Below are 21840 nucleotides of genomic sequence, written 5' to 3'. Positions count from 1 at the left end.
TACAGCAAGGCTCGTCAACGCAGGACAGGAAAAGAATCCGCGATTCTAAGTACGAAGATGTGGACGAGGCCTTGTTCCGGTGGTTCAGCGAAGTCCGGGCGCAGAACGTCCCAGTGAGTGGCCCGATGCTGCAGGCGAAAGCGAGATGCTTCGGCTGCCTTTTGGGGCACAACAATTTCAACCCACTGAATGGGTTGAAATGGTGGAATGGGTGGATGGGTGGATTCAGCGCTTCAAAGACCACCACGGCATCACATGCAAGGTGGTCAGCGGCGAGGCTGGTGAGGTCGACGATGCCTCCATTCAGGCTTGGTTGAACCTGAACGTCGAGGCGATACTATCCATACTCATGCCGACCGGGACTTGATTGATTGATTGTGGGGTTTAACGCGCCGACGCAACCCAGGCGATGAGGCGCGCCGTAGTGGAGGGCTCCGGATTAATTTTGACCACCTGGGGATCTTTACCGTGCGCCGAAATCTCGTACACACGGGCGTTTTTGCTTTTCGCCTCCATCAGAAAAGCGGCTGCGGTGGCCGGGAATCAAACCCGCGACCTCATGCTCAGCAGCGCAACGCCTTAGCCACTGAGCCACCGCGGCGGGTACAACCAGGACGTGTACAATGCCAACGAAGCCGGCTTCTTCTACAACCTGCTTCCCAACCGCACGCTCGCATTGAAAGGCGAGCCCTGCACTGGCCGCAAAGCGTCGAAGGAGCGCGTCACAGTTTTATTCTGTGCGAATATGGACGGGTCGGACAAGCGGCGCTTACTGCTAATCGGCAAGTCGGCCCGGCCTCGTTGTTTCAAGAAACGAGAATGCCTGCCCGTGACTTACAAAGCCAATTCACGGGCATGGATGTCTCGGGAATTGTTTTCCTGCTGGCTGCGGAAGTTCGACGAAGATATGGTCGCCGAAGAGCGCAGCGTGGTCCTCATCCTGGACAATTGCTCCGCCCACAACAACCGAGCGAAATTGACTGCCATCAACCTAAAGTACCTGCCCCCGAACACCGCCGCGAAGAGCCAGCCCCTTGACCAAGGCGTCATTGCCACCGTAAAGGCGCACTACAGGAAGCGCATCTGCGAGAGGGTGGTGCTTAGCCTGCAATGCAAAGAACCCCTGAAAGTGAACTTGCGGGGCGCAATAGACATGATCACCGCTTCATGGTGGCAGACGAAAGCCTCCACCATCAGTAAGTGCTTCCGCAAGGCTGGGCTTGTGCGTTGTGATGACGCCCCGGTTGCCCTCGACGAGCCCAGCGACGACGCGGTCGACACCACGGACGTGTGGTCTGACCTCATCAGCAACGAGTTTGTGTCAGCGACTGACACATTCGAGGGATACCTCAACAAAGACTGCGACGACGAGTCCCCCGTCTGTGAGCCGGCGGCCACCGACGAGGCTATCGTGACGGCGGTTTGTGGCGCCGACGGGGAAGGTGCGAGTGCTTCTGAGGAGGAGTCCGAGGATGACGAAATCCCGCCGGTCACCACCAACGAGGCGCTCGAGTGCTTAGCAAAATTGAAGGCGTACTGCGGGCAGAACGGCCTGTCTGAGCAAGCGCTGAAGTGCCTTAGCGTCGTTGAGGACGAGGCGGTGCAGAGCGCCGTTAAGAGGCAACGTCAAGCCAAGATTACCGCGTTCTTCCGTTAGCATGCGCGGACGAACGGATGCGAAATAAACATCTTGGCCTTGCTTAAAATGTTGTGTTCATTCGTGTGATGTTAACTAAAGGATACCCAAAAGGTAAGTTGTGAATATGCTTTGGTTTGTGCATGTTTTGGTTATAGTGCGGTACCGCTTATAGTGCGGATTTTCGCCGCTCCCGAGACATACGTTATAAGCGGTCTACACTGTACTTCATATATTGATCACCACCATTTACAAGCCAGTGTGTCTTAATTTTGCGAACATTCAACGAAAGTACGATGGATAATGCAGAATTATACTCGGGGATCAGCACACGATAAAGGGTCGTCTTGTGAGGTGAGCGCCCGTAAACATTCATCTGCTACATATACCGTATTTACTCGCATAATCCTCGCACTTTTTTTTTCCGGAAAAGTCAATGCAAAGTTAGGGGTGCGAGAATTATGCGCGGAAAAAAAATCCGGTGCACAGTGTTGCCAATTTGCCTTCTACCAATCTCGCTAAATGTAGCGGTCGTTTTTTGTATATGTAAGCTCAGTGTTGCCAACAGCAGCTATTTCTTATTTTATTTTATTATTTACAACGTAAACCGCCTCCGGACTCTCCCGTCGATCAGCGATCATGAAATTGCCGCCTTTGCTTTCTGGCGCGCGCCCTATCTCGCCGTCGTCATGTGCGTGCCCTACTCCAGTAACGCACGTTGAAGTCGATGACGCCGAAGTGCCCAACGTTCCTGCGGCGCGGTTGCCGTGTTTGATCGCGTTCTCTATCGCTTTCAATTTGAAAGCGGCAGTGTAGCTGGCGCTCTTCCCCATGGCGAAGCGGCGCCAAGCACAAAACAAAGAGATCTCAAAATGGCAGCGAGCTATCCACCACTGACGCGAGTGACTTCTTGCCGCTCAACGACGGGACCACGACGGCGACACGACGGCGACACGACGACACGACAGCGGGCTGCGCGAACACCGTCTAGTTGCGCGCACGCGAAACCGGCTCAAGGACAGTGTGAGTAGCGTGTTAGCAGTGTTAGCGCGCCTGTTAGGGAGTAGCCATGCAGGTTGTTAGGGCGCCTGGATGGCCTTGGATAGCGCTCTCCGCCGAACGGAGAGGCGGCGGGGGAGGGCGCGCGTTGGAGAGCGCGTGCACCATGCGGGTTTCGCGAGCAGGCAACTTTCGCCGCTGCAAAGTTGGGGGTGCGAGGATTATGCGAGGAACCAAAAAATCCAAGTTTTAGTGGCTCACATTAGGGGTGCGAGGATTACGCGAGTGCGAGGATTACGCGAGTAAATACGGTATCCTCCGCAAGCAGCATGAAGATATATCCTCTGCAAGCAGCGTGGAGACGGGCTTAGAATATAATCTTTGTGCGCGAGTAAACGCTTCTTCGAAACATCATCATATGGCGCAGGCAGCCTGCAGAATAAAGCACAAACTGAAATCAGAGGGCCTGAGTGTGGTATCTGAAATCAGATACCACACTCTTCCAATGACACCTTTCATCGCTTCTGAACTGCCTACCCTTTATACGTCCAAAAATGCGTCCGCCGAATGAACAGCTATTCGTCGAAGTCGAAAAACAAAAGGAAAGTGAACGCGAGATTTGTGTGTGTGATTACTAAAACTTTCATTACTTGATTTCGCTCCGAATTTGTACAAATACAGCGTACCCATCCCCTCCCCCTGCCCATTTCTCGCGAAACAGCAGTGCATTTCACGTCTAGTTGGTCTGGTGGATCCTACCTGGCTTAATTTTTGATGAACATCTTTAGCATACCAGAAGCTGCACTGGGTTTTTTCATTTCCATTAGAGCTATTCTGTTTCTTTCGGACTTGCACAGCATTTATTTTTCCATGGTTTCATTAACTTTCCTCGTTTCTTGCTATATTATAAGGCGTGAGTGGGCACATATTTAACTAAGCACAGCCTTGTAATATACTTAACATTTTCGCATGGCTTGTATTCTTATAAAAGGCATTAGTTATTGTCCGGGATTGGGTAATCACATCCGCGAAACATATATTTTCTGCGACGTATATATTCGAAACGAAGCCGCATTCGTTGTCCGCGCTGCAAAACGAAACCAACCTCTCACTGTGCCAGTATCAGGTCTAAATGAGGCGACAGTAGAATTCACTTGTGCCTGACGTATTCGGAGGTGACAGGGGTGATATACTGCTGCCATCGCCGACGCCCGGAAGAGCGGCGACGAAGCGCGCAGAACCGCGTCCCCGGATAGCTTTTGTTGGCGCTCGAGTACACCACGAAGACGCAGCTGCTTTTTAAGTGACCTAAGCATACTCTTTGCTTATAGAAATCACCAAAACAAGTTTTATAGGGTGCGAAAATGTGAAAAGAAGTGAAACAGAACCGAAACACTGCACAGGCCCCTATCAGCCATGCAGCGCAAATCCCGTAAACGCCGCGGAAAAGTGGCGGCAGGTGGCGCAGCGATCGCGAAGCTTGAGGCCCCTCTATCTCGAAACAACCCCTAAGCCTATCCCCCTTCTCGTACCTGCAGCAGGGGCACGTGCACGTGTGAGACAACGTGCGGCAGGCGCCGCCACTCGCGGATGCACTGTCCCGTGATGACCTCGACGACGCGCTCCACCAGGGACAGGTGCTGCTCGTCCGGGTGGCAGATGGCAATGTAGCCCCGGTACAGGTTCACCCGCCACGCCTGCTCCTTCGGGCAGCTCAGCTCCACCTGAACAAGGGGGGAGGGGGGGGGGAGGGAAAGAGGGCTCATCACCCCTCAGAAGAAGGTCCCGCAAGATTTACTGGGCCGAGATTTGACCGCAGTCCAGCTCGGAATCTTGAAAAACACCCCGGTGCTATCCGCTGAAGCTCTTGCGCTGCCTCCGAAGAAGGGATCCCATTGTCGATCGCACACTCCTTCCTCACAGAAATACGTGGCCAGGGGTCGTTCCGCTAAGGGGCTTCAGTCACTCACAAAGAGACGCCATCATGCTATTACACCATGGCAAGTAGATCACTACAATTAGCTATCAGACTAGGTCATCAGTGACCACGTCTGGCTGACTAGGCCCGATAACAGTGCCAACCGTGCCTACAAGAACACATGGTTGCCCTTCCATCGGCAGCAAGGATGCGTGACACCAATGCAACTGTTAATCACCATCAAGAGCAGGACGGTGGTTACCTGCCACGGCTCTAGGCCATCTGATTGGTTCAGAGACTGCACACGCAGTTGCGTCAATCGGCTCTTGAGGGTAATCAGAAATAGGGTTCCCCCTCACGCCCACCCAGCGCGCTACCTGTGAGAGGGCCTCCTTCATGAGGGGCCAGTTGGGCACGCGCCAGGCGCTCTCCAGCACCAGGTGAGGGTTGGCGCAGCTCTTGGAGCTGCCGTACTCCAGCACCAACTCCCACTGGTTCAGCTCCTTGCAGCACCTGCGGAGGAAGGCATGGGGGGGAGAGAGGGTGCTCGTTTCTTTTCAATCCTCAAAGAGTGCCCGAGGTCATCAAGACAGTCTCATATTTCTCATTTAGGCTCATGTTGTTTTGTGATGGGGAAGGGAAAACGGCGTACCACAAGTTCTGGTAGAATGTGTAGCCGTGAAAATTACACTCCGTATAACATAAATCAAATTTTAAAAAATGAAGAATGTCTTGCCCTGCATCATATTTTTAGGTAAACAAAGATTCCTAACATGCTTCATTGGCATGCTAGACTTTCACGAGCAAGCAACACGTAAACTTGTATAAAAAGAAGACTGCTCGACATATTAAACTAAAACTTTAAATTCACTATTATGCTGTCACACGATTTCTTCAACAACATAATTTTCAACAATGCCTTTTTGTTATTGAAAAATAACGAAAAGGCTAGTCAGTGACTGCCGTTTTTGTACAGTGCAGTGTGACATCGACGCATGCCTCACGCTTGTGGGCGACTTGACTGAACAACTGCCAACAAATGGCAGCAGACAGAAAGGCACAAGAGACTCGTACGCCTGTACTTTCTCAAGCTTAAGAATGGCATGAGATGACCTACTGTACAAGAACAGTTCTATAGTTCATTCCACAAGCTAGGTGCAGCACTGCGGAGGCTACATTGTTGTCAACAGACCGCCCCCTCGGGGCGCTTAACTCACCGCGAAGGAAGCGACAAAAGGCACCGGGGCCTTGCAGTTCCACTTGCTGAGAGGGGAGAAAGGAATGTCCTTTCAGGACCCCTTTCACCACAAGTTAGGCGCCCTCAGTGGGCGCACTGTTGACAACAATGCAGCCTCCACAGTGCTGCACCTAGCTTGTGGAATGAACTATAGGTCCGTGTTGGATTTCTGGACATTCCACTTGTTGCCTAGTTTTCAGCACATTTATGTGCATCCCAATTAATAAACATGCTTCACACTTACAAACACAATTTTCTCGTTTTGGGATCTTTGTATGTTGCCAAATTTTGGCTCCACAATTTTATTTCCTTAAAATTTAAACTTGGCACACATGTAGAAATGCTTGTAGAAATACATGTAGAAATACATACTTGGCACTTAAAAGTATATGGAAAGCACTTATCTACTTTATTCTGCAATATGTACTTGTAGCCTCTGCAAGAGCACATGCAATGGTTAGAGGACCACTGACAAAAAACTGTGAGGCATTTCTTTTTATTTTCACAGTAACAATTTTTTTTGTTGTAATTTCTGCTCGTTATTCGCATAATGTAGTTCATAACGAGCGTAATGAGCTATTGCATGCTACTGTGCAGGAAAGTTTTGATGGTGAAAAAGTGTAGGCAAAAGTCCCTTCATTTTGCTAATGCACATGTGATAATTAATTAACTAGTGAGTTTACATAAAATCTGATAACAGTCTGGGAATCTGCAAAAAAAATGTATCTTGATGAAAGTTTCAAAGCTGTTACTACAAAAATAACGAAAAAGTGCTTTTGACTAGCACCTTTAAGTGAGAACAATGCTGGCAGAAGACCTCCTTACAATACGTATAAACTACAAAATGAAAACCTGTTCCACCCAGTGTGATATCTACTGAAACTGAGGAGCTGGTGTTTTTGTACGCCAGCTCAAGTGTCAATGGACGCTTGCCCGAGAAAGGCAGCGCCATCACAGCACAAATTCTAAGGTTCGCGCAAAGGAATTGGCAGCTAAACGTCAACAGCAGAAAGTTCCCTCCCCTCTCCCACCCCTAGCAGGAGGGAGAAGAACCCGTCCCCGCAAGACCACTGCGCCCTCTATCAGTGGGTCTGGGAACCGGTTTCTGAAAGGCCACTGGTGAGTCTGGGAACCCGCTCCTACCCCTGCGTGACGCACGACCTTCAGCAGACAGACAAAAAGGCTCAGTGCCGCTGTTAAAGACCCCAGCGCAGCGCCCTAGCTGCCCCGCCCCGACCGACCTGAGCCAGTGCTCCTCCCAGAGGCGGCACTCGCTCTGCAGCATGGAGGCGGCCTCGTGCCGAGGCACCCGGGACATGGCGGCCTCCAGGGCGGCCTGGGCCTGCTCGAAGCAGCCCTGCTGCTCCAGGGCCAGGGCCAGGGAGGTCTCCGGGTGGCGGGCCCGCCGCTGCCACAGGCCCCCCGACAGGTCCTCCTCCCGCAGCAGGGCGTACAGCTCCGCCAGGGCGTCCTCCGCCGCTTCCTCCGCTCCGCCCCCCGACAGGCCTCCGCTCCCGCGCACCCCGCCCAGCGACGAGGAGGAGGAGGAGGAGGAGACGCTGCCTCCGCGGGCCGTCAGGGCCGCCTGCTCCAGCAGCAGGCAGGCGCGGTGCCACAGGTTGTGCGAACGGCCCAGGTACTGCGAAAGGGGAGGAGAGGGGCACGTCACTACTCCAAGCACGGCATGTCTCCCCTCTCTTTCTCCAAGGAGAAGGAGCGGCCGCCACAGAGAAGAGAGAAGGGGCACGGTACCTTGATGAGCGAGGGCTTGATGGGAACGGGGGGCGAGCACTGGGCCAGGGCCTCCACAAAGGTGCCGATGGCGTTGGGGTGGCAGTCCTTCTGCACCACGTGGCTCCCGCTGCACAGGAACGGCACCAGCTCCCCCGCCAGCACCTGCACGACATGGGGCCCAAGAAATGGAAAGACTCCTAAGTTTACAATACTTTGCAAATAGTGTTTGCTATTTGGTTCAATCCCTAGTGCGCTTTTAGCATTCCAAGTATCCGACAGATCGCAGCATTCAAACAAACGGGTCAAATGCCCGAGAGCCCCACGCACATGCAGCCGGTCTTGTCTCGCGAGGCATCTAGCAGTGACAGTGAAGCACTGAAGAAACTAACTTGCAACAAGCCTCGACTGCTTCTGCGCAAGTATTGACATTTTCAATTAACTGTACTGTATGCGAGTGACAGTGCAGCTCGCACTACTCACCATACATGCTGCCTCACAAAACAACACACGGAGAAAAGGTAACTGTCCCTATGGATGCTCTTGGATGGAAGTGGTGAGAATTTTTCCGTTAAACAGCACCAGAATCCTCCCGAAATTTCCTGCCCCTTGCAAAGTTTTCCTTGTTTAAAACAGAACAACCATGCTTTTCTCCATGACAAACACATCCCAGGCTCCCATGAGAGCTTGAGCACAACGAAGGTTGTTTGCTGCTTTAAAAGACACTACGCATGAGTGCTGGCAGTAGTTAAAGCCACATTTCTTGAATGGTGTCATTCTCCTCACTTTGGGCCTGTCAGAAGCTTCTTTCATGGGGCAGGGGGGCTCACTGGAGTGTGTCATGCAAAGAAAACACAAGCCAGAGGCCCACCGCAGAAGACCACACGGAGGAAAAAGAAAGAAAACAATGCAAGGCACGTGGCACCAGGGTCATTAGCTCGGGCTACTGTGCCATGTGCCCGAGGTGAGAACATGAGCGTGCGCCTGGCACGCTGTCACTGGTGAGAGCGGTGCCAGCGACAGCGACCGTATGGTGTAGGCGATCGCGGAAGGGAGGACAACAGAGTCTCCGAAGAAGGCAACCGCACCTCCAGGAGAGCTGCGCTCACGACACGAGCAGAAGCTCGGCCCGTGCTGCATAACCAGCAGCCACGAGATGTGACCTAGCCGTGTGATGCCATCACGCCTTGACTGTGCTCCGATACAGTCGAACCCCGCTACAACGAACGCTGCTTCAACGAAATTTCCGCTTCAACGAAATATTTCCAATTCCCCGTCAGCTAGCCATAGAAGTCAATGCAACAAAGTCCTCGCCACAACGAACCATTTGTCTGGCTTGCTTTCGCTTCAACGAAATTTTAGATGATTTGGGCTGGGTTCGAACAATTATTTTACAATAAAATAAGCATAGCGCCAGCTATCTGTAACTTTTTATACATTCAGGACGCTTAGTTTCACCGAAAACATGCGCGTTGCGACCACACCGCCACCCAAAACAAAACAAAAAATAACTCATAGGCGCACGCCATTGCTTGATGGTGATAACGATGTGGCTGGCCGTCTTTACACGAGGCGCAGGCCCGCTTCGCCAAGGCAGAGCCCCAGAGCTACAGCCAATCCGTATCCGCATCCAGTTGAAATTGCATGAATGTGCTCCGCTGCTGGCGTGGTGCCGTCATGTATGCGTTGTGAGCAGCTGTCCTTGCCGTTTTCCTTCTACCATTCTTCATAGCCAAGAGCAAAAATCATGTTTGCGTGTTTGTTCTTGAAGCCTAGTCATCCTATCTTAGTCGCGGGCGCGTGGTCATGTTAAATGCAAGCGCGCGCGTCTTGCCTGCCAAGGTCAGTAGCTGCCGTGCCCTGTCGGAGGATAAGATAATGGCACTGCTCCTGCCACAAGCGAGAGGGGGGCTTCCCACGGCCTAGCAGTTATCTGCAAGTAATCAGCTCGGTGGGCACGCCTTGTTGTACAGCGATGCGTTTTGCGCCTGCATATCTTCACCCCCCTCCGTAATGCGTTCTTTGGGTGGTGAAAAAACATAACCATTGGTATGTTTGTTATCCGAATAAACATGAGTTCTTGCGTGTCACTCCTTTTTCTAAACATTGTATTATGCTGCCAATGTTGCGGAAACGTACGGGGCTATTTTTCTGGCCTTTCCGTGGTGTGTTGGGGCATATTTCGCCTCAACGAATTTTCGCTTCAACGAAATTTTTCGCACGTCCCGTCAATTTCGTTGTAGCGGGATTCGACTGTACCACCGGTGCATTGGAACGTTGCGAATGACAAACACGTACCGTGACTTTTTCCGTTTACTTTTACGTTTCGTCATTCTCTCTACCACTTGACCGCATTTCCCTACTGTTTGTTTGGTTTCTATATCTGCTGTGCGTATTTCTTGTGGTTTCGGACATACCGTAGTTTTGCTCAATGAGCATCTTATTAAAATTACTATTGATCCAACCTGACACAGTGTATTATCTCGTTGCTGTTGCCTGCGCGATCAAGTCACTGCACCCACTGAGTTACGCTTGTCACATCGACCACCAAAATCACTCCTCTGTTTCGCAACTGCCTCCAAAATCCTCAAATTGTTGCCGCTCATACATGACACTGCAGGAGGCAGTGCTGCCAGCAAACATACAAAACCCAGAAAGTTTATTATGCAAGAAGTTTAAACCATTATGCACTGGTACCTGAAATCGACGTTAAGAAATTGGCCGTGTATCTGCTTGCTTCACTGCAAACGTTAAAATACAACAGTCTTTTGTTATCCCTGCCCTGTAGCACCCTCTTCTCTCATGGGCCAGAAATGTTTCTGGTGGCCCTACTCTGTAGTGGGCTACTCCTACACTGGAAATTGGACAGGGAGGGAAGTAAATGGGGAATACAAGAGGGAGGGTGAAAAGAAGCGGGAGAGGGCTGCATAACCGGAATACAGGAAAGAAATGAGGCCGCAGGGGGCAAACAGGAGGGCGGAGAAGGGAGCAACGGTGAAGAGGAGGAGCGGACAGAGGGGCACAGGCACTCACGCTCTGCTGGCGGTCGCTGAGCACTTTCCACAGGCGAGGCATCAGCTGCACCCAGAGGTGCTGCGCCAGGGCCGTGTCCATGTGGCAGAGCTGCACGGTGGCCGCCAGGAAGGCCCCCAGCCGGAGGTCACGCACCCCCTCCAAGAAGCGGCCCTGCCGCTGCACCAGCTGCTGCAGGTTCTGCCGGGTGCGGCCCCCTCCGCCGGCCTCGAGCAGCGACCGCTCCTCCATGTCCATCTCTTCCTCCACGGCCACCTCCGAGGCGGGGGCGGGCTCCTCCTTGATGGGCGGCTGCGGCAGGTCCTCGAGCGAGTGGAGGCCGGCCGTGGCCGCGGGCAGCATGGTGGCCGGCTGGTTGCTGCGCAGCGGGGCGTTGCCCACGGCCGTGCCCAGCACCAGCTCGAGGCACTGCTTGATCCAGAAGTGGGGTCCGATGGTCTCCCAGTTCTGCGAGCAGACGATGAAGAGCAGCCGCTCGTGCAGCCGCCGCCGCAGGCTGCCGTCAAACACCTCGAAGAACTTGGCGCGCACGGCCGGCTGCACGCAGCGCAGGCCCGCCATGAAGGCCGGCTCCAGCTTGGCCGTCAGCTCGGTGCCTTTCAGGGCCTCGTCCCGGTACACGTGGTTCACCAGCTCCAGGAACTGGCCGTTGAGCTCCAGCTCGTCCGGGAAGCGCTTCTCCATGAACTGCATCATCTTCACCAGCAGGATCGACTTCTCCCTGAGCGTCGGGGACTGGTTCACCGCAAACGGGGACTTGCTCTTCACCCAGTCCTCCACCATCTTGGTGATGGCACGCAGCACCTGACAGCGACAGAACACGAGAACACATGAGCAAGCATGAAAGATGCCCACCTGCCACTGATACTGATTTGGATGGCATCACACTTTGAGTGCTGGCCACTTTCATCTCCTCTGGGGACCTCTCTTACAAACAATTAGGTACCAGTGATGTCTATGGGGACCCTTGTTTCCTCACGCATCGTCCGCGCACATGAGGTGAGCTGGAGGTGGCCATTCTGGCAGTTGGCGCGTCACGTGTGTCTTCGTCCCTCAGTGACCCACAGGCGGTGCTTCAGACTTGGCCCATTGTAAGCGTGTGCGCGTAATGGCATGGGTGGGGGGGACCAGTATGTTGCCTCTTGCTGCACCACCCTCTACCCAATCATTGTGGGAGGCCTCCTCTCCACCCAAGCGGAGAAGCTGGATGCACAATCGTTTCGAGAGAACTCTGCTCTAAAATTTCGTCTTGGCCATTCATCGGGACGCCATTTTTCCCACTGCCACAAGGACGGGTATCAGAGTCTGGGTCCCCGTGGCTTCAGCTAGCAGGACTGCTCCTCCCCACAAGCAACAGTCAGGTTCTCTGGTATGTACCCTGTACTTGCCAGTCAATATAGCCTCAACTTTTATTGCTGGAGTCTGTCTACCGTGCATGAGTCTTCGGATTCCACTGGGGCTAGTGTGCAGCAAGTAGTGCTTACTCTAGTGAAGCTAGCCAGGGTTCTCTGTTAGCCCGTAGGTTACCCCATAAGTCAGGGAATACATCTACCGTACTTACCCGATTCTAACGCGCACCTTTTTCCCGCAAAAATAGGCCGAAAAATTGCATGCGCGTTAGAATCGGATACGAAACCGAAACTGCCGAATCAGCTGAAATTTTGTTCCAACCATTGCCATCGCCATCACAAGATGGTGCCAAGGCTTTTAGCAACAATTTTTCGGACCTAGGCGCCTATGCTTTTCTTTCGGCGTTCACACAAATCGTCAAATTATTCCACTTGCGTGCTTGATAGCAGCAATGGCAGCAGCGGCAACGAAGGTGCGCCGCTTCCGCGGCTTACGAGCGGCTCCCACGCGTTCACAACGGGCGGTTGGCTGAAGCGTATGCCTCTGGAGAAGCTCGCGGGATGGGCATGCGAGGCGTGGGCCACGATCCCATGGAACATGGTTGAACGTTCGTTCAGAAGTGTGGCATCGCAAACGCGCTTGACGGCACCAATGACGAGATGCTGCGGTCAGCGGAAGGCGACAAGGAGCTCTCGGAGAGCGATGAGCAGTGAGATGAGTGAGATTACTTCAGGGAATAAATCGCCCGTTTCTCTTGCACTCGTTTTTCTTGCTCACAAAGTTCCTTGCGCGTTACAAACGGAGGTGCAAGTTTTTTTTGGTTTTTTGCCTGGAAAATAGGGTGCGCGTTAGAATTGGGGGCGCATTAGAATCGGGTAATTACGGTACCCTGAAAAGCCAATACTTTCAATTTTGCAATTCCTTTGACAAAACAGGAAAAAATAAAAACACAAGCAATAGTTGGCAGTTTTACGAATGTTCACACTTGTTCTACGAAGAAACTTGATGTGTGGGGCAACGTACAGCATGAACTCATAGACTTTCGCTCGTGTGCCCTCAAGGTGAGGTGAGGGATGATCCTTGCCGCAGTAAGCATGAACACCACTTCTCACAGCTGCACTGTACACTGTATTCAAACGCATTCATTCCGAATACTATTTGCACAACACAGTCTTACAGCGGCACTTTTTCTGAGGAAAGCAATGCGTATTCTGGGGACATTCACCAGTCAGTTCTTCCTTGCGCAAGAGTCTTCACGACACTCTCTTACAAACACTCCTGCTCAAGTAGGCAGTGAGAGAGAGAGCGGAGCCGCACCCACCTTGACGTCGGGCGACTTCTCGATGAGGCCCACCAGGATGGCGCCGATGAAGGCCTTGCGCATCTCCTGGCCCATGACGCCCACCCGGTTCTTGACCAGGTCCAGGCTGAGGATGAGCAGCTCGGTGCCCATGGAGGTGGCCTCCTGTCCGGCGCCCCCTCCGGCCCCTCCGCCTCCGGCCAGCACGGGCGAGAGGTGCTCGCGGGCCATCTTCTGCAGCACGTGCATGAAGGGCGTGATGAGGCGGTCGATGTAGCACGGGTGGTTGACGCAGGCCGCCTTGAGGATCATGAGGCAGCCGAACAGGGAGGAGGGCGAGGCGGCCGCCGACTTCTCGTAGGCCGTCAGCCCGTCGAAGACCACCTTGCTGATGGCTGTGTAGAGCGAGTCGAGCTCCTCGTGGCGCGAGGCCAGGCTCGAGGTGGTCGGCTCCGAGGGGAAGAGGCCCATGAGGCGCGAGAGCAGGGCGTGCACGGCGCGGATCACCTTGGAGTTGGGGCAGGTCATGCAGGCGGCGATGCCCCGCTGCAGGGGCTTGAGGCTCGCCAGGATGGCCTCGGGCCGCAGGATGCTCAGCAGGAAGGCCAGCAGCTCCAGGGCGGTGCAGATGTTGCCGTAGTTGGGCTGCGAGCCCTCCACCGTCATGAGCAGCTTGTCGATCCAGGCCAGCTTGAGCTCCGCCGAGGGCCACACGTCGGGCTTCAGCGCAGTCTTCAGCAGGGCCACGCAGCGGCGCGACAGCACCTCCCCCTGGGAGCCGATGTTGGTCGACGACTCGTTCACCTGCGGGCAGGACGGAACGGGATGGCCGGCAGGGAGGGAGGGCCTCGTCAATTCCTCTTTCCAAAGAACAAGAGAAGAACATCTGATGGACGTCTCTGTTTACAAGGTGCTCCGCAATGAGTCCTCCCACTGAGGCTCCTTCTCTGTGAGGAGAGAAATGATGGTCCCTCTCTTCAAGAGGCTCAGTAGCATGTAGCTTTAGTACTGTGTCCCATTCCCCCGTTGGTCTCCTCATGCAACGGAGAAAGTTGGATGGCCTCCACTGTCTTTTTCAAGCTTTGCCTTGGATCCCGCACTCACTGTATTCCCCATATTCATGTTAGCAACAACCAGCTGCTTTTCATAGAAAATGCTTATGACGATGTATCGCGACATGCGCGCACACTATGGAGAAATTTTTCTCTGGAGAGCCCGGCATACGTTCTGCCAGCCATGCTCGCATGCGTGCAGCCGAGAAAGAGGTGGAAAGCGCCCCACCTGGCAGGCCATGCGCAGCAGGAAGTTGACCAGGGCGTCTGCGTGGTGCTTCTCAATGGGCCGGTCGGGGCGTGGTGGCGGGGCTGCCTGCCGTGCCCGTCCGCTCTGGTCCATCAGGCGGCGGCTCTCCTGCACGGCAAAATGGGGCATGAGCGAATGAGTGAAGAAGAGTGGAGGACGAAGAGAAGCGGAAGCCGCATCATCGCCCACCTCAGAGGCCTGGTGCTCCTCGCGGTGCCGCTGCATCTCCCAGCGGATGACCACCTCGGCCAGGTCGACGGCGAGCTTCTTGTGCTCGATGTTGGCGTTGGGCGTGAAGCCAAGGCGTTGCACCGAGCTCACCATGTGCTGCACCAGGTGGTGGCGCACAGGGTAGTAGACGCGGTAGTGGCGGTACAGCAGCTGCAGCATGTGCACCAGCTGCGCCAGCGTGTGGCCCTCCTCGACGATGATCTTCTTGGTCCAGTGGGTGAGCATGGTGTTGCCGTCCTCCATGCGGGCGGGCATGGCCGGCGTCAGGATCTCCAGGGCCTGGCGCACCACCGAGCGGGCCTCCACCGCGTGCGCCTTGAGCAGGCTGTGGAACACCTGCAGCACGATGCGCTTGTGAATGGCGAACTTGGCGATGATGTGCGCCAGCAGCAGGTGGCCGTGGTACTTGGTGGCCGGGTCGACGCAGTTCTTGCCCAGCAGGCAGGGCCAGGCGAAGGTCATGAGGCGGCGCAGCTTGATGCCCTGCCGCTTGTTGGCCGCGTCGTGGATGTGCGGCGAGGCCTGCTCCACCAGCAGGCAGGAGAACTGCAGCAGCAGGATGCGCACGGCGTCCGAGGTGCCGAAGGGGTTCTCGGGGTCGATGACGCGGTTGATGAACACAGAGATGACGTTGTCGGGCGAGTCGCGCTCCGGCTGCGGGGGACCCCCGATGAGGGCCTCGCCCTGGCCGCGCTCGAAGGCGGCCGCGAAGGCCGGGATGAGCAGCTGCTGCAGCACCTTGGCCAGCAGCGGCTGCGGGAAGGTGCCCCCGGCAAAGGCCTCCACGAAGCGGAAGAAGGCGGCCCGCTTCCACTCCACCGTCTGGCCACGGGCCGCCCACGAGTCCAGGAACTCCCGCAGGAAGCCAAAGTCCGGCAGGAACCGGCCCGTGAATGCCCGCAGCAGCTGCAGGAACAACGTATTGATGTAGGTACATCACTGACCGGCAAGTGCTTTTCCCAACCTTCACTGCTATCACTCCTGCCACTTTGAAAAATAAACGTTATCAGCGTTATCCCAAAAGTGCTATATCTTCCACATAGAAAACACCCAATGGGGCTTCATAGCTTTCTACTAAGAGGAGATCCAATAGATCGTCTTAATCACTTCCCACCTGCACCTGCCCCGCAATAGATGTCACACAAGCTGGCGCGACAGTGGGGAGATCCTCTCCCACTTCCCCCCCCCCCATGAAATGCTTCCTCTCACCCCAGAGCCTTCTCCATCACACCATTTTGAGCATAGTGCTTCCCCTGGGGGAGGTACTGGTCGTTAATCCATGTTGCCGCCGCCACGTCCACACAGAATCATTAGCACCAAGATCAGACACTACGGCTTCGCCTCTCGGAGGCCTCCCTCGCTGACTGCCCCGTTTGTAGCCTAGTGGTGCGGGTAAGACCCACACATTTGTACCACATGGTGACGGTAGTCATGGCATTCGGAAGAGCTTGCTCTTGGTCTCCAATGTTTCAAAGTGGTAGCCAGCGACAACGTCCACATACATCAGGCATTTCACGTCTCCCAAAGCCCCTACAATCCAGGCAAGCAGGAAAAGTGCCAGGGTGAATAATATTGGTGCCAGGACAGAGCCTTGCAGTATGCCGCAACATGCAGAAAAGGAGCCTGCCGCCTGTCGTGAGATTCTCACTGAAAATGTCCAGTGTGGTAAGAAAGATTCAATAAAAGACACCATTACCGGCGGCCCCCAAGACAGTGAGAATAGCTTGATAGCTTACTTTGCCGTATGCTTTTTTTACACCTAGGGCAAGAATACAGTGAATATGAGAAATGTGTCCTCCTGTGATCACAGATGCAGAGAATGCTCCCAGGCCATCTTCTGAGCCGAAATTGGGCATAAAGCCTATTTGAGCAGGATGATACAAACCCATGCCCTCAAGCCACCATGTGAGCCTTGATGCTAGCATACGCTCAGCCAACTTTCATAAGTTACATGTCAGCACAGTGGGCACAGATAGCTGATCTTAAAGCTATGATCAGCATGGATCGAGCCAAGAGCCAGTGAGTGCCACAGTGGACTATGAACACGAGGACAATCAGTGCGGCGGACCAGCTGCTCCAGTCCCAGCAGTTTGACATTTTGGCCCCTCGTGTCATTCACAGACGTCTCAGAGCAAGTAATCAAGCACTGTGTGCACTCAACACCGAGCCTAAGGACTCATAAACAAGCAGCCGAAGACTAGGCTTCAGTCACCGAGTACAACAACACAGAAAACAGCATGCTGGTGTTATTTGACGTGCTAGATCATCTTCAAAACTACAGGCTGCTCCTGCACTGGATAACACCAGTGGAGACTCAGAGCTGCGATTTCTTCTGGTCAGGCCATAGCAACGAAGCGCAAGTTTGGAGCACATCTTCCCAAACTAGAACTTCTGCGTTTTCACACAGCGATATCACACCGGCAACATTTTTCAGACTTGTGTCAACATTCTGTTCATGAGAGACCCCAGTTGCCAAAAACTGACTGCTTCGATTATTTGCTTTCGGTTCTTGGCAGAGCTCCTGCTGAAGCTGTTTTGGATCAATAGTTCTGCCAGCAACACACCCTAAATAGTCTAAAGCATTGTTTTGGCGACCTGAAAGCGATTTAGCCTTGAGAAATCTGAGGGTGCTTAGGCATGCTGACTCATCTCCTGTTGTACAAATCATTGTTTCTGCCTTACTTGAATTATTGCGTGCTTGTCTGGGGTACAACCATTTCTAGCAATATACAAAAATTGTGCAGGCTACAGAGGAAAGCAATTAGGATAATTACTCACTCTCCATTTGATTTCCCGGTGCAGACTTTATTTGAAACTTTTAAAATACTGAGCGCAGAACACCTTTATAATTACTACCTATGTAGAGCATTAATCAAGGACACAAGACAACATAACTTTTTGAAAATTCTTGGCCAACTAAATAAAAATACACCGACAAAATATAGCACACGAAATCCAGAACACTGGACTGTGCATGCATACCGAACTAATTACACTTTGCAAACCGTAAAACACCGAATTCCTACCCTCTTAAATAATTACCTAAAACAAAATATCGATATTTTCCAGCTAAATACTAGAAAATTGAGAAACATGTTTCTTACATACGATTCCCCATGATAACCTATTGTTGTTGTCTTTTTCCTACGCTACTGTTCGGATGCTGACCTAAATTACTTTGTATGAGTGAGAATTTTATTGCTTTGTACATCGGATACGTTCGTATTTCTTTATGGATAATTAGCGCGTATATAGAAGTGGTATTACGTTGCCATGGTACGATTTACCACTACGTCAAATTAATATTGCTATGTATACTGTTTATTTCTTGTGCTTATTATTGTTCCATGTGCCCATGATTTTTGTTGCATGACTATGTATAATATATTAACTGCTATTTTTGATTGTTATTTTGTATACTGCGTATTGAAAAGCTGGTTTCGTTTTATTTATTTATTATTTTTTTTTTGTTATTGTTGTTGTTGTCAGTGCTATGCCACTTGCTGTAGCCAGGAGGGGGGACAGAGCTTGTCAAGCTGCTCGCACGGCTTTTTCCCTCTCCTCCTCCAGAAATTGACCCAATAAAAAAAAGAAATCTGGTGTGAAAATCACACTACTATTTGATCGAATATTTGCACAAGCCTCGAACATACTGACAAAATTTCATTTAGATATCATGCGGGCTCATTTTGTTAACTGCTCGTGCAACTCTCCAGCCAGGGAGCGGCCAGCGGGGCCCACCTGGAAGAGCAGCTCGATCTCGTGCGGCCGCTGGCGCACCACGCCCAGCAGGCAGCGGCAGAGCAGCTTGGGCTCGCGCCACTGGGCCAGGCCGCCGCCGCCCGACTGGAAGGCGTCCGACACCCACACGGCGCGCAGCCGGGCCACCAGGGCGGGCCGCTCGGCCAGGAACTGGGGCTCCTTGCGCGCCACGGCGGCCACCAGGCGCACGGCCAGGCGCTGCAGCGGCTCGGGGCCCTCGTCGAGCAGCTGCGCGAGCCGCTCGCCCAGGGCGGGGCTGCGCTCCAGGGCGGCCCGGAAGGGCTCGCCCTCGCGCAGCAGCTGCTCCACGAAGCGGTTCAGCTGCTCGTCCTGCACCTGCGGCTCGGCCAGCAGCAGCTCCAGGGCGGTGGCCGGGTGCCGCTCGAGGAAGCGGCGCAGCGGCGCCTGGAAGGGGCTGCCGGCCTCCACCATGAGCTGCTGCTCGTGGCGCAGCACCAGCGTCACCAGGGGCTTGACAAAGGCCGGCCCCGCGGCGGGGATCTGCGGGAAGATGGCGATGATGGCGGCGCACTGGCGCACCTCGGTGGAGGCGCCGGCCGCCCGCTGGTGCTGCTGCTGCGGGGGCGGCGTGCGGGCGGCCACCTCGAGCCAGCAGCCGAGGTGCTGTAGCAGCTGGTCGCAGAGCTTCTCGTTGAAGGTGTGCGGGAAGAGCTGGGTGAGGTAGCTGAGGCGCTGGATGACGCTGAGCGAGAGCTGCCGGAAGTCGCCCAGCAGCATGAGCAGCGAGCGGATGGCCTTGTGCACCATGTCCATGTCGATGGTGCAGGCGGCCACGAAGTCGGCCATGCAGCGGAAGGCCGCCTCCTGCAGCTCGGGGTCACGGGCGTTGAGTGCCCGGTACAGCACGTGGAAGACGCGCTCGCGGCACGGCAGGTAGTGGCACGTGGCCAGCGCCCGCAGGGCCGCCTTGCGCAGGGCCGTCAGGGCCGCGGGGCTGCAGCCCTTGTAGCAGGGCAGCTTCAGCAGCGACTGGTCCTCCGCCTCGCACATGCTCACCTGCACACACATTGCCCAACGAAGTCGCAAACCATGCCGACACTCACGAGGAATTGTGTGCTCACTCATTAAGACTCGCTCTTTACGGGGAAAAAAATTCAGTAACTTCCATCCTACTTTGAAGAAGGATGACCACCAAAGCTGGGCACAGTTCAAGGAGTTTACGAAGCAGAACACATTTGTTTATAACCTGTGATTGAGCACGTACTTCCTAGCTAATTTTACTGAATGAAACTTGGAAGGACTACAGTTTTACCACAGCGGACAAGCATGGAGCAGCTTATTTCCCTCTTGCAACAAAGGAATCTTATCCTCTGTGTAACACCAACCCAAACAGCTTAATTGACTTTCAATTGACAGCACTTTTAGTTACAAGTGCAGCTTACTGGTAGTTAAGGCCTCACTCAATCGACAATTGGTTCAAAAGCTTTCAGAAGGCCTAAGAAACAGCCAAGTAGCACACATATGATACTTGCGAAGGTGCTCATCAAGTGATTCTGGAGGAACACGTGGAGGTGGACTTTTGGTCTGATGTTTTTCTTTCCTTGCCCTATGATGAACGCAATTGGCTGCCGAACAAACGCTTCAAATGCCTTTGAAAAGGCCACGTAGCATAGGTATGGGACTTCCAAAGGAAGTGCTCAAGTGATTCAGGCTCACTTGGAGCCAGACTTTTTGTGACACATTTCACTTTTGTGGGGCCGGTGCCAGTAAGCACCGATAAAGACAATAAAGGCTTTGCCGAGCACTCATGCCCGCACCCACCAGCTCGGTGAAGAAGGTCTTGTGCTCGGGCACGCTGACGTCCAGGGCGAACAGGCGCGGCTGCAGGCTGGTGCAGAAGGTGTTGCCCTCCATGAGGCCGATCTGGGCGTTGAGGGGCTGGTGGCGCAGCAGGTGCTTCTTGGGGGGCACCATGTCGGCCAGCACCTCGCGGTGGGGCTCCATCAGGGCGGCCACCGACTGGCCCGACACGCGCGCCAGCTGCTCCAGCGAGCGCATGGCCTGCTGCCGCACGCAGCTGTTGGGCGAGGTCACCTGCCGCACCAGCTCCAGCGAGACCTCGTGCAGCGACTTGCGCTGCGCCTCCCGCAGCTCCTCGCCCGCGTCCGCACCCAGCGGGGACCCGCACGCCACCAGCATCTTCTCCAGGTGCGCCCTGCGCGAGAGCCGTCGTCGGCCGCTGGCGACACCTCTCGCCCCTGGCGGCAACCCTATTTGGCTACCGCATTTTCGCGCGTATAACTCCGCGCAATAACTGGCCTGCCGCGTCACACGAGGACTGAAGAACTCTACAGGTACTCCGGCCTCCCTCCCCTCAAAGCCTTTATCGAGGCACACAATGAAGGCCATGAACTACGACGGCAAAATACAACTGCGGGTAGAGGACTCCTCACCCTCACAAAAGAACTACCCCCCGATGCACCCAAACTGCCACGCCTGCTGGAGCCTTGGCTCGATGTGCTCCTCAAGCTTCCCAAACCACTCTCCAAAAAGTGCCATCAGCAGGATCATGAAGCGGAGCGTAGAGCAGCAGCTGCCTGTACTGACAGAACCCGGAACTCTGTGTTCACGGCAGCCACCTGGGACCCCATCACGCGCAGAGCCAGGCTAGCTGCGATCTCCCCAATCGGCACATGCAGACAAATCCACGTGCATGAGCACCGACCCAGCCCAGACCAGATTTCACTGTCCGCCATCCTGTGTGCAGTGGACGGGGTTTGTGGGGAGGCCCGTCGAGGGACTGAGGCAGACAGGGGAGATTGTGGTGATCTACACAGACAGCAGAGAGGCCATAAAAATCCTTGGCCGCACCCCCAGGACTAGCACGCTTGCTCACAGGATCAAAATGGCAAGCACAGTGCTGTACCAGCAATATGGAGTGGAGGTGAGGGTGGACTGGGTACCAGGTCACGCCGGTGGCATTGGCGATGGAGCCGCACAGGCGTTGGCGAGCGAGCTAATGGACGACCGCTCCGCCCTGGTGACCCAGACTATGCCCGCACCAGACGACCCCGACCCAAGAGCCAAAATTCTGGCAGCCAAGAGGGAGCGAAGGCGCGCCCTTTGGCAGCACATCCCCACCAACCACCACCCACTGCCCCGAGGACTGCCACGGGGGGCTCAGGTCCTCATCCACAAGACACGTGCGGGGGCCGCACTAACAGCAGACGTGCTCGCCAAATGGCGGGCCCACCACCGATGCAGGCCCGGGGCTACCGACGACGACAGCGACGACGGCGACCACGAACAGGGCCCCATAGTGAGCTGCTCCACATGCACCATGGAAGTGTGCCCAACAGTGACCCACATGCTGTGGGAGT

The 21840-nt window shown here is 54.3% G+C and overlaps 1 protein-coding gene across 6 annotated transcripts in view; it reads right to left on the bottom strand.

Annotated features, from left to right (window-relative positions):
- LOC144168958 (transformation/transcription domain-associated protein-like) overlaps positions 1-21840 on the bottom strand; it is a 137810-nt gene that overhangs the window by 27303 nt on the left and 88667 nt on the right. For 4 of the 6 annotated variants that reach the window (XM_077697953.1, XM_077697955.1, XM_077697954.1 and 1 more), the window contains exons 26-34: positions 20282-20675; positions 18479-19516; positions 14486-15643; positions 13226-14008; positions 10555-11358; positions 7543-7686; positions 7032-7429; positions 4931-5066; positions 4168-4359 (exon numbers count right to left, since the gene is read on the bottom strand). In XM_077697953.1, the coding sequence (XP_077554079.1) occupies positions 4168-4359; positions 4931-5066; positions 7032-7429; positions 7543-7686; positions 10555-11358; positions 13226-14008; positions 14486-15643; positions 18479-19516; positions 20282-20675 (5047 nt within the window). The remainder of the gene's footprint in view (positions 1-4167; positions 4360-4930; positions 5067-7031; positions 7430-7542; positions 7687-10554; positions 11359-13225; positions 14009-14485; positions 15644-18478; positions 19517-20281; positions 20676-21840) is intronic. The other 2 variants (XM_077697957.1, XM_077697958.1) reach the window with 1 other exon arrangement.

Source organism: Haemaphysalis longicornis, unplaced genomic scaffold (assembly GCF_048455015.1).
Source record: "Haemaphysalis longicornis isolate Haplotype H1 unplaced genomic scaffold, Haemaphysalis longicornis Haplotype H1 scaffold_2, whole genome shotgun sequence".
Classification (NCBI taxonomy): Eukaryota; Metazoa; Arthropoda; class Arachnida; order Ixodida; family Ixodidae; genus Haemaphysalis; species Haemaphysalis longicornis.
This window is presented reverse-complemented; position numbering and strand designations above follow the sequence as displayed.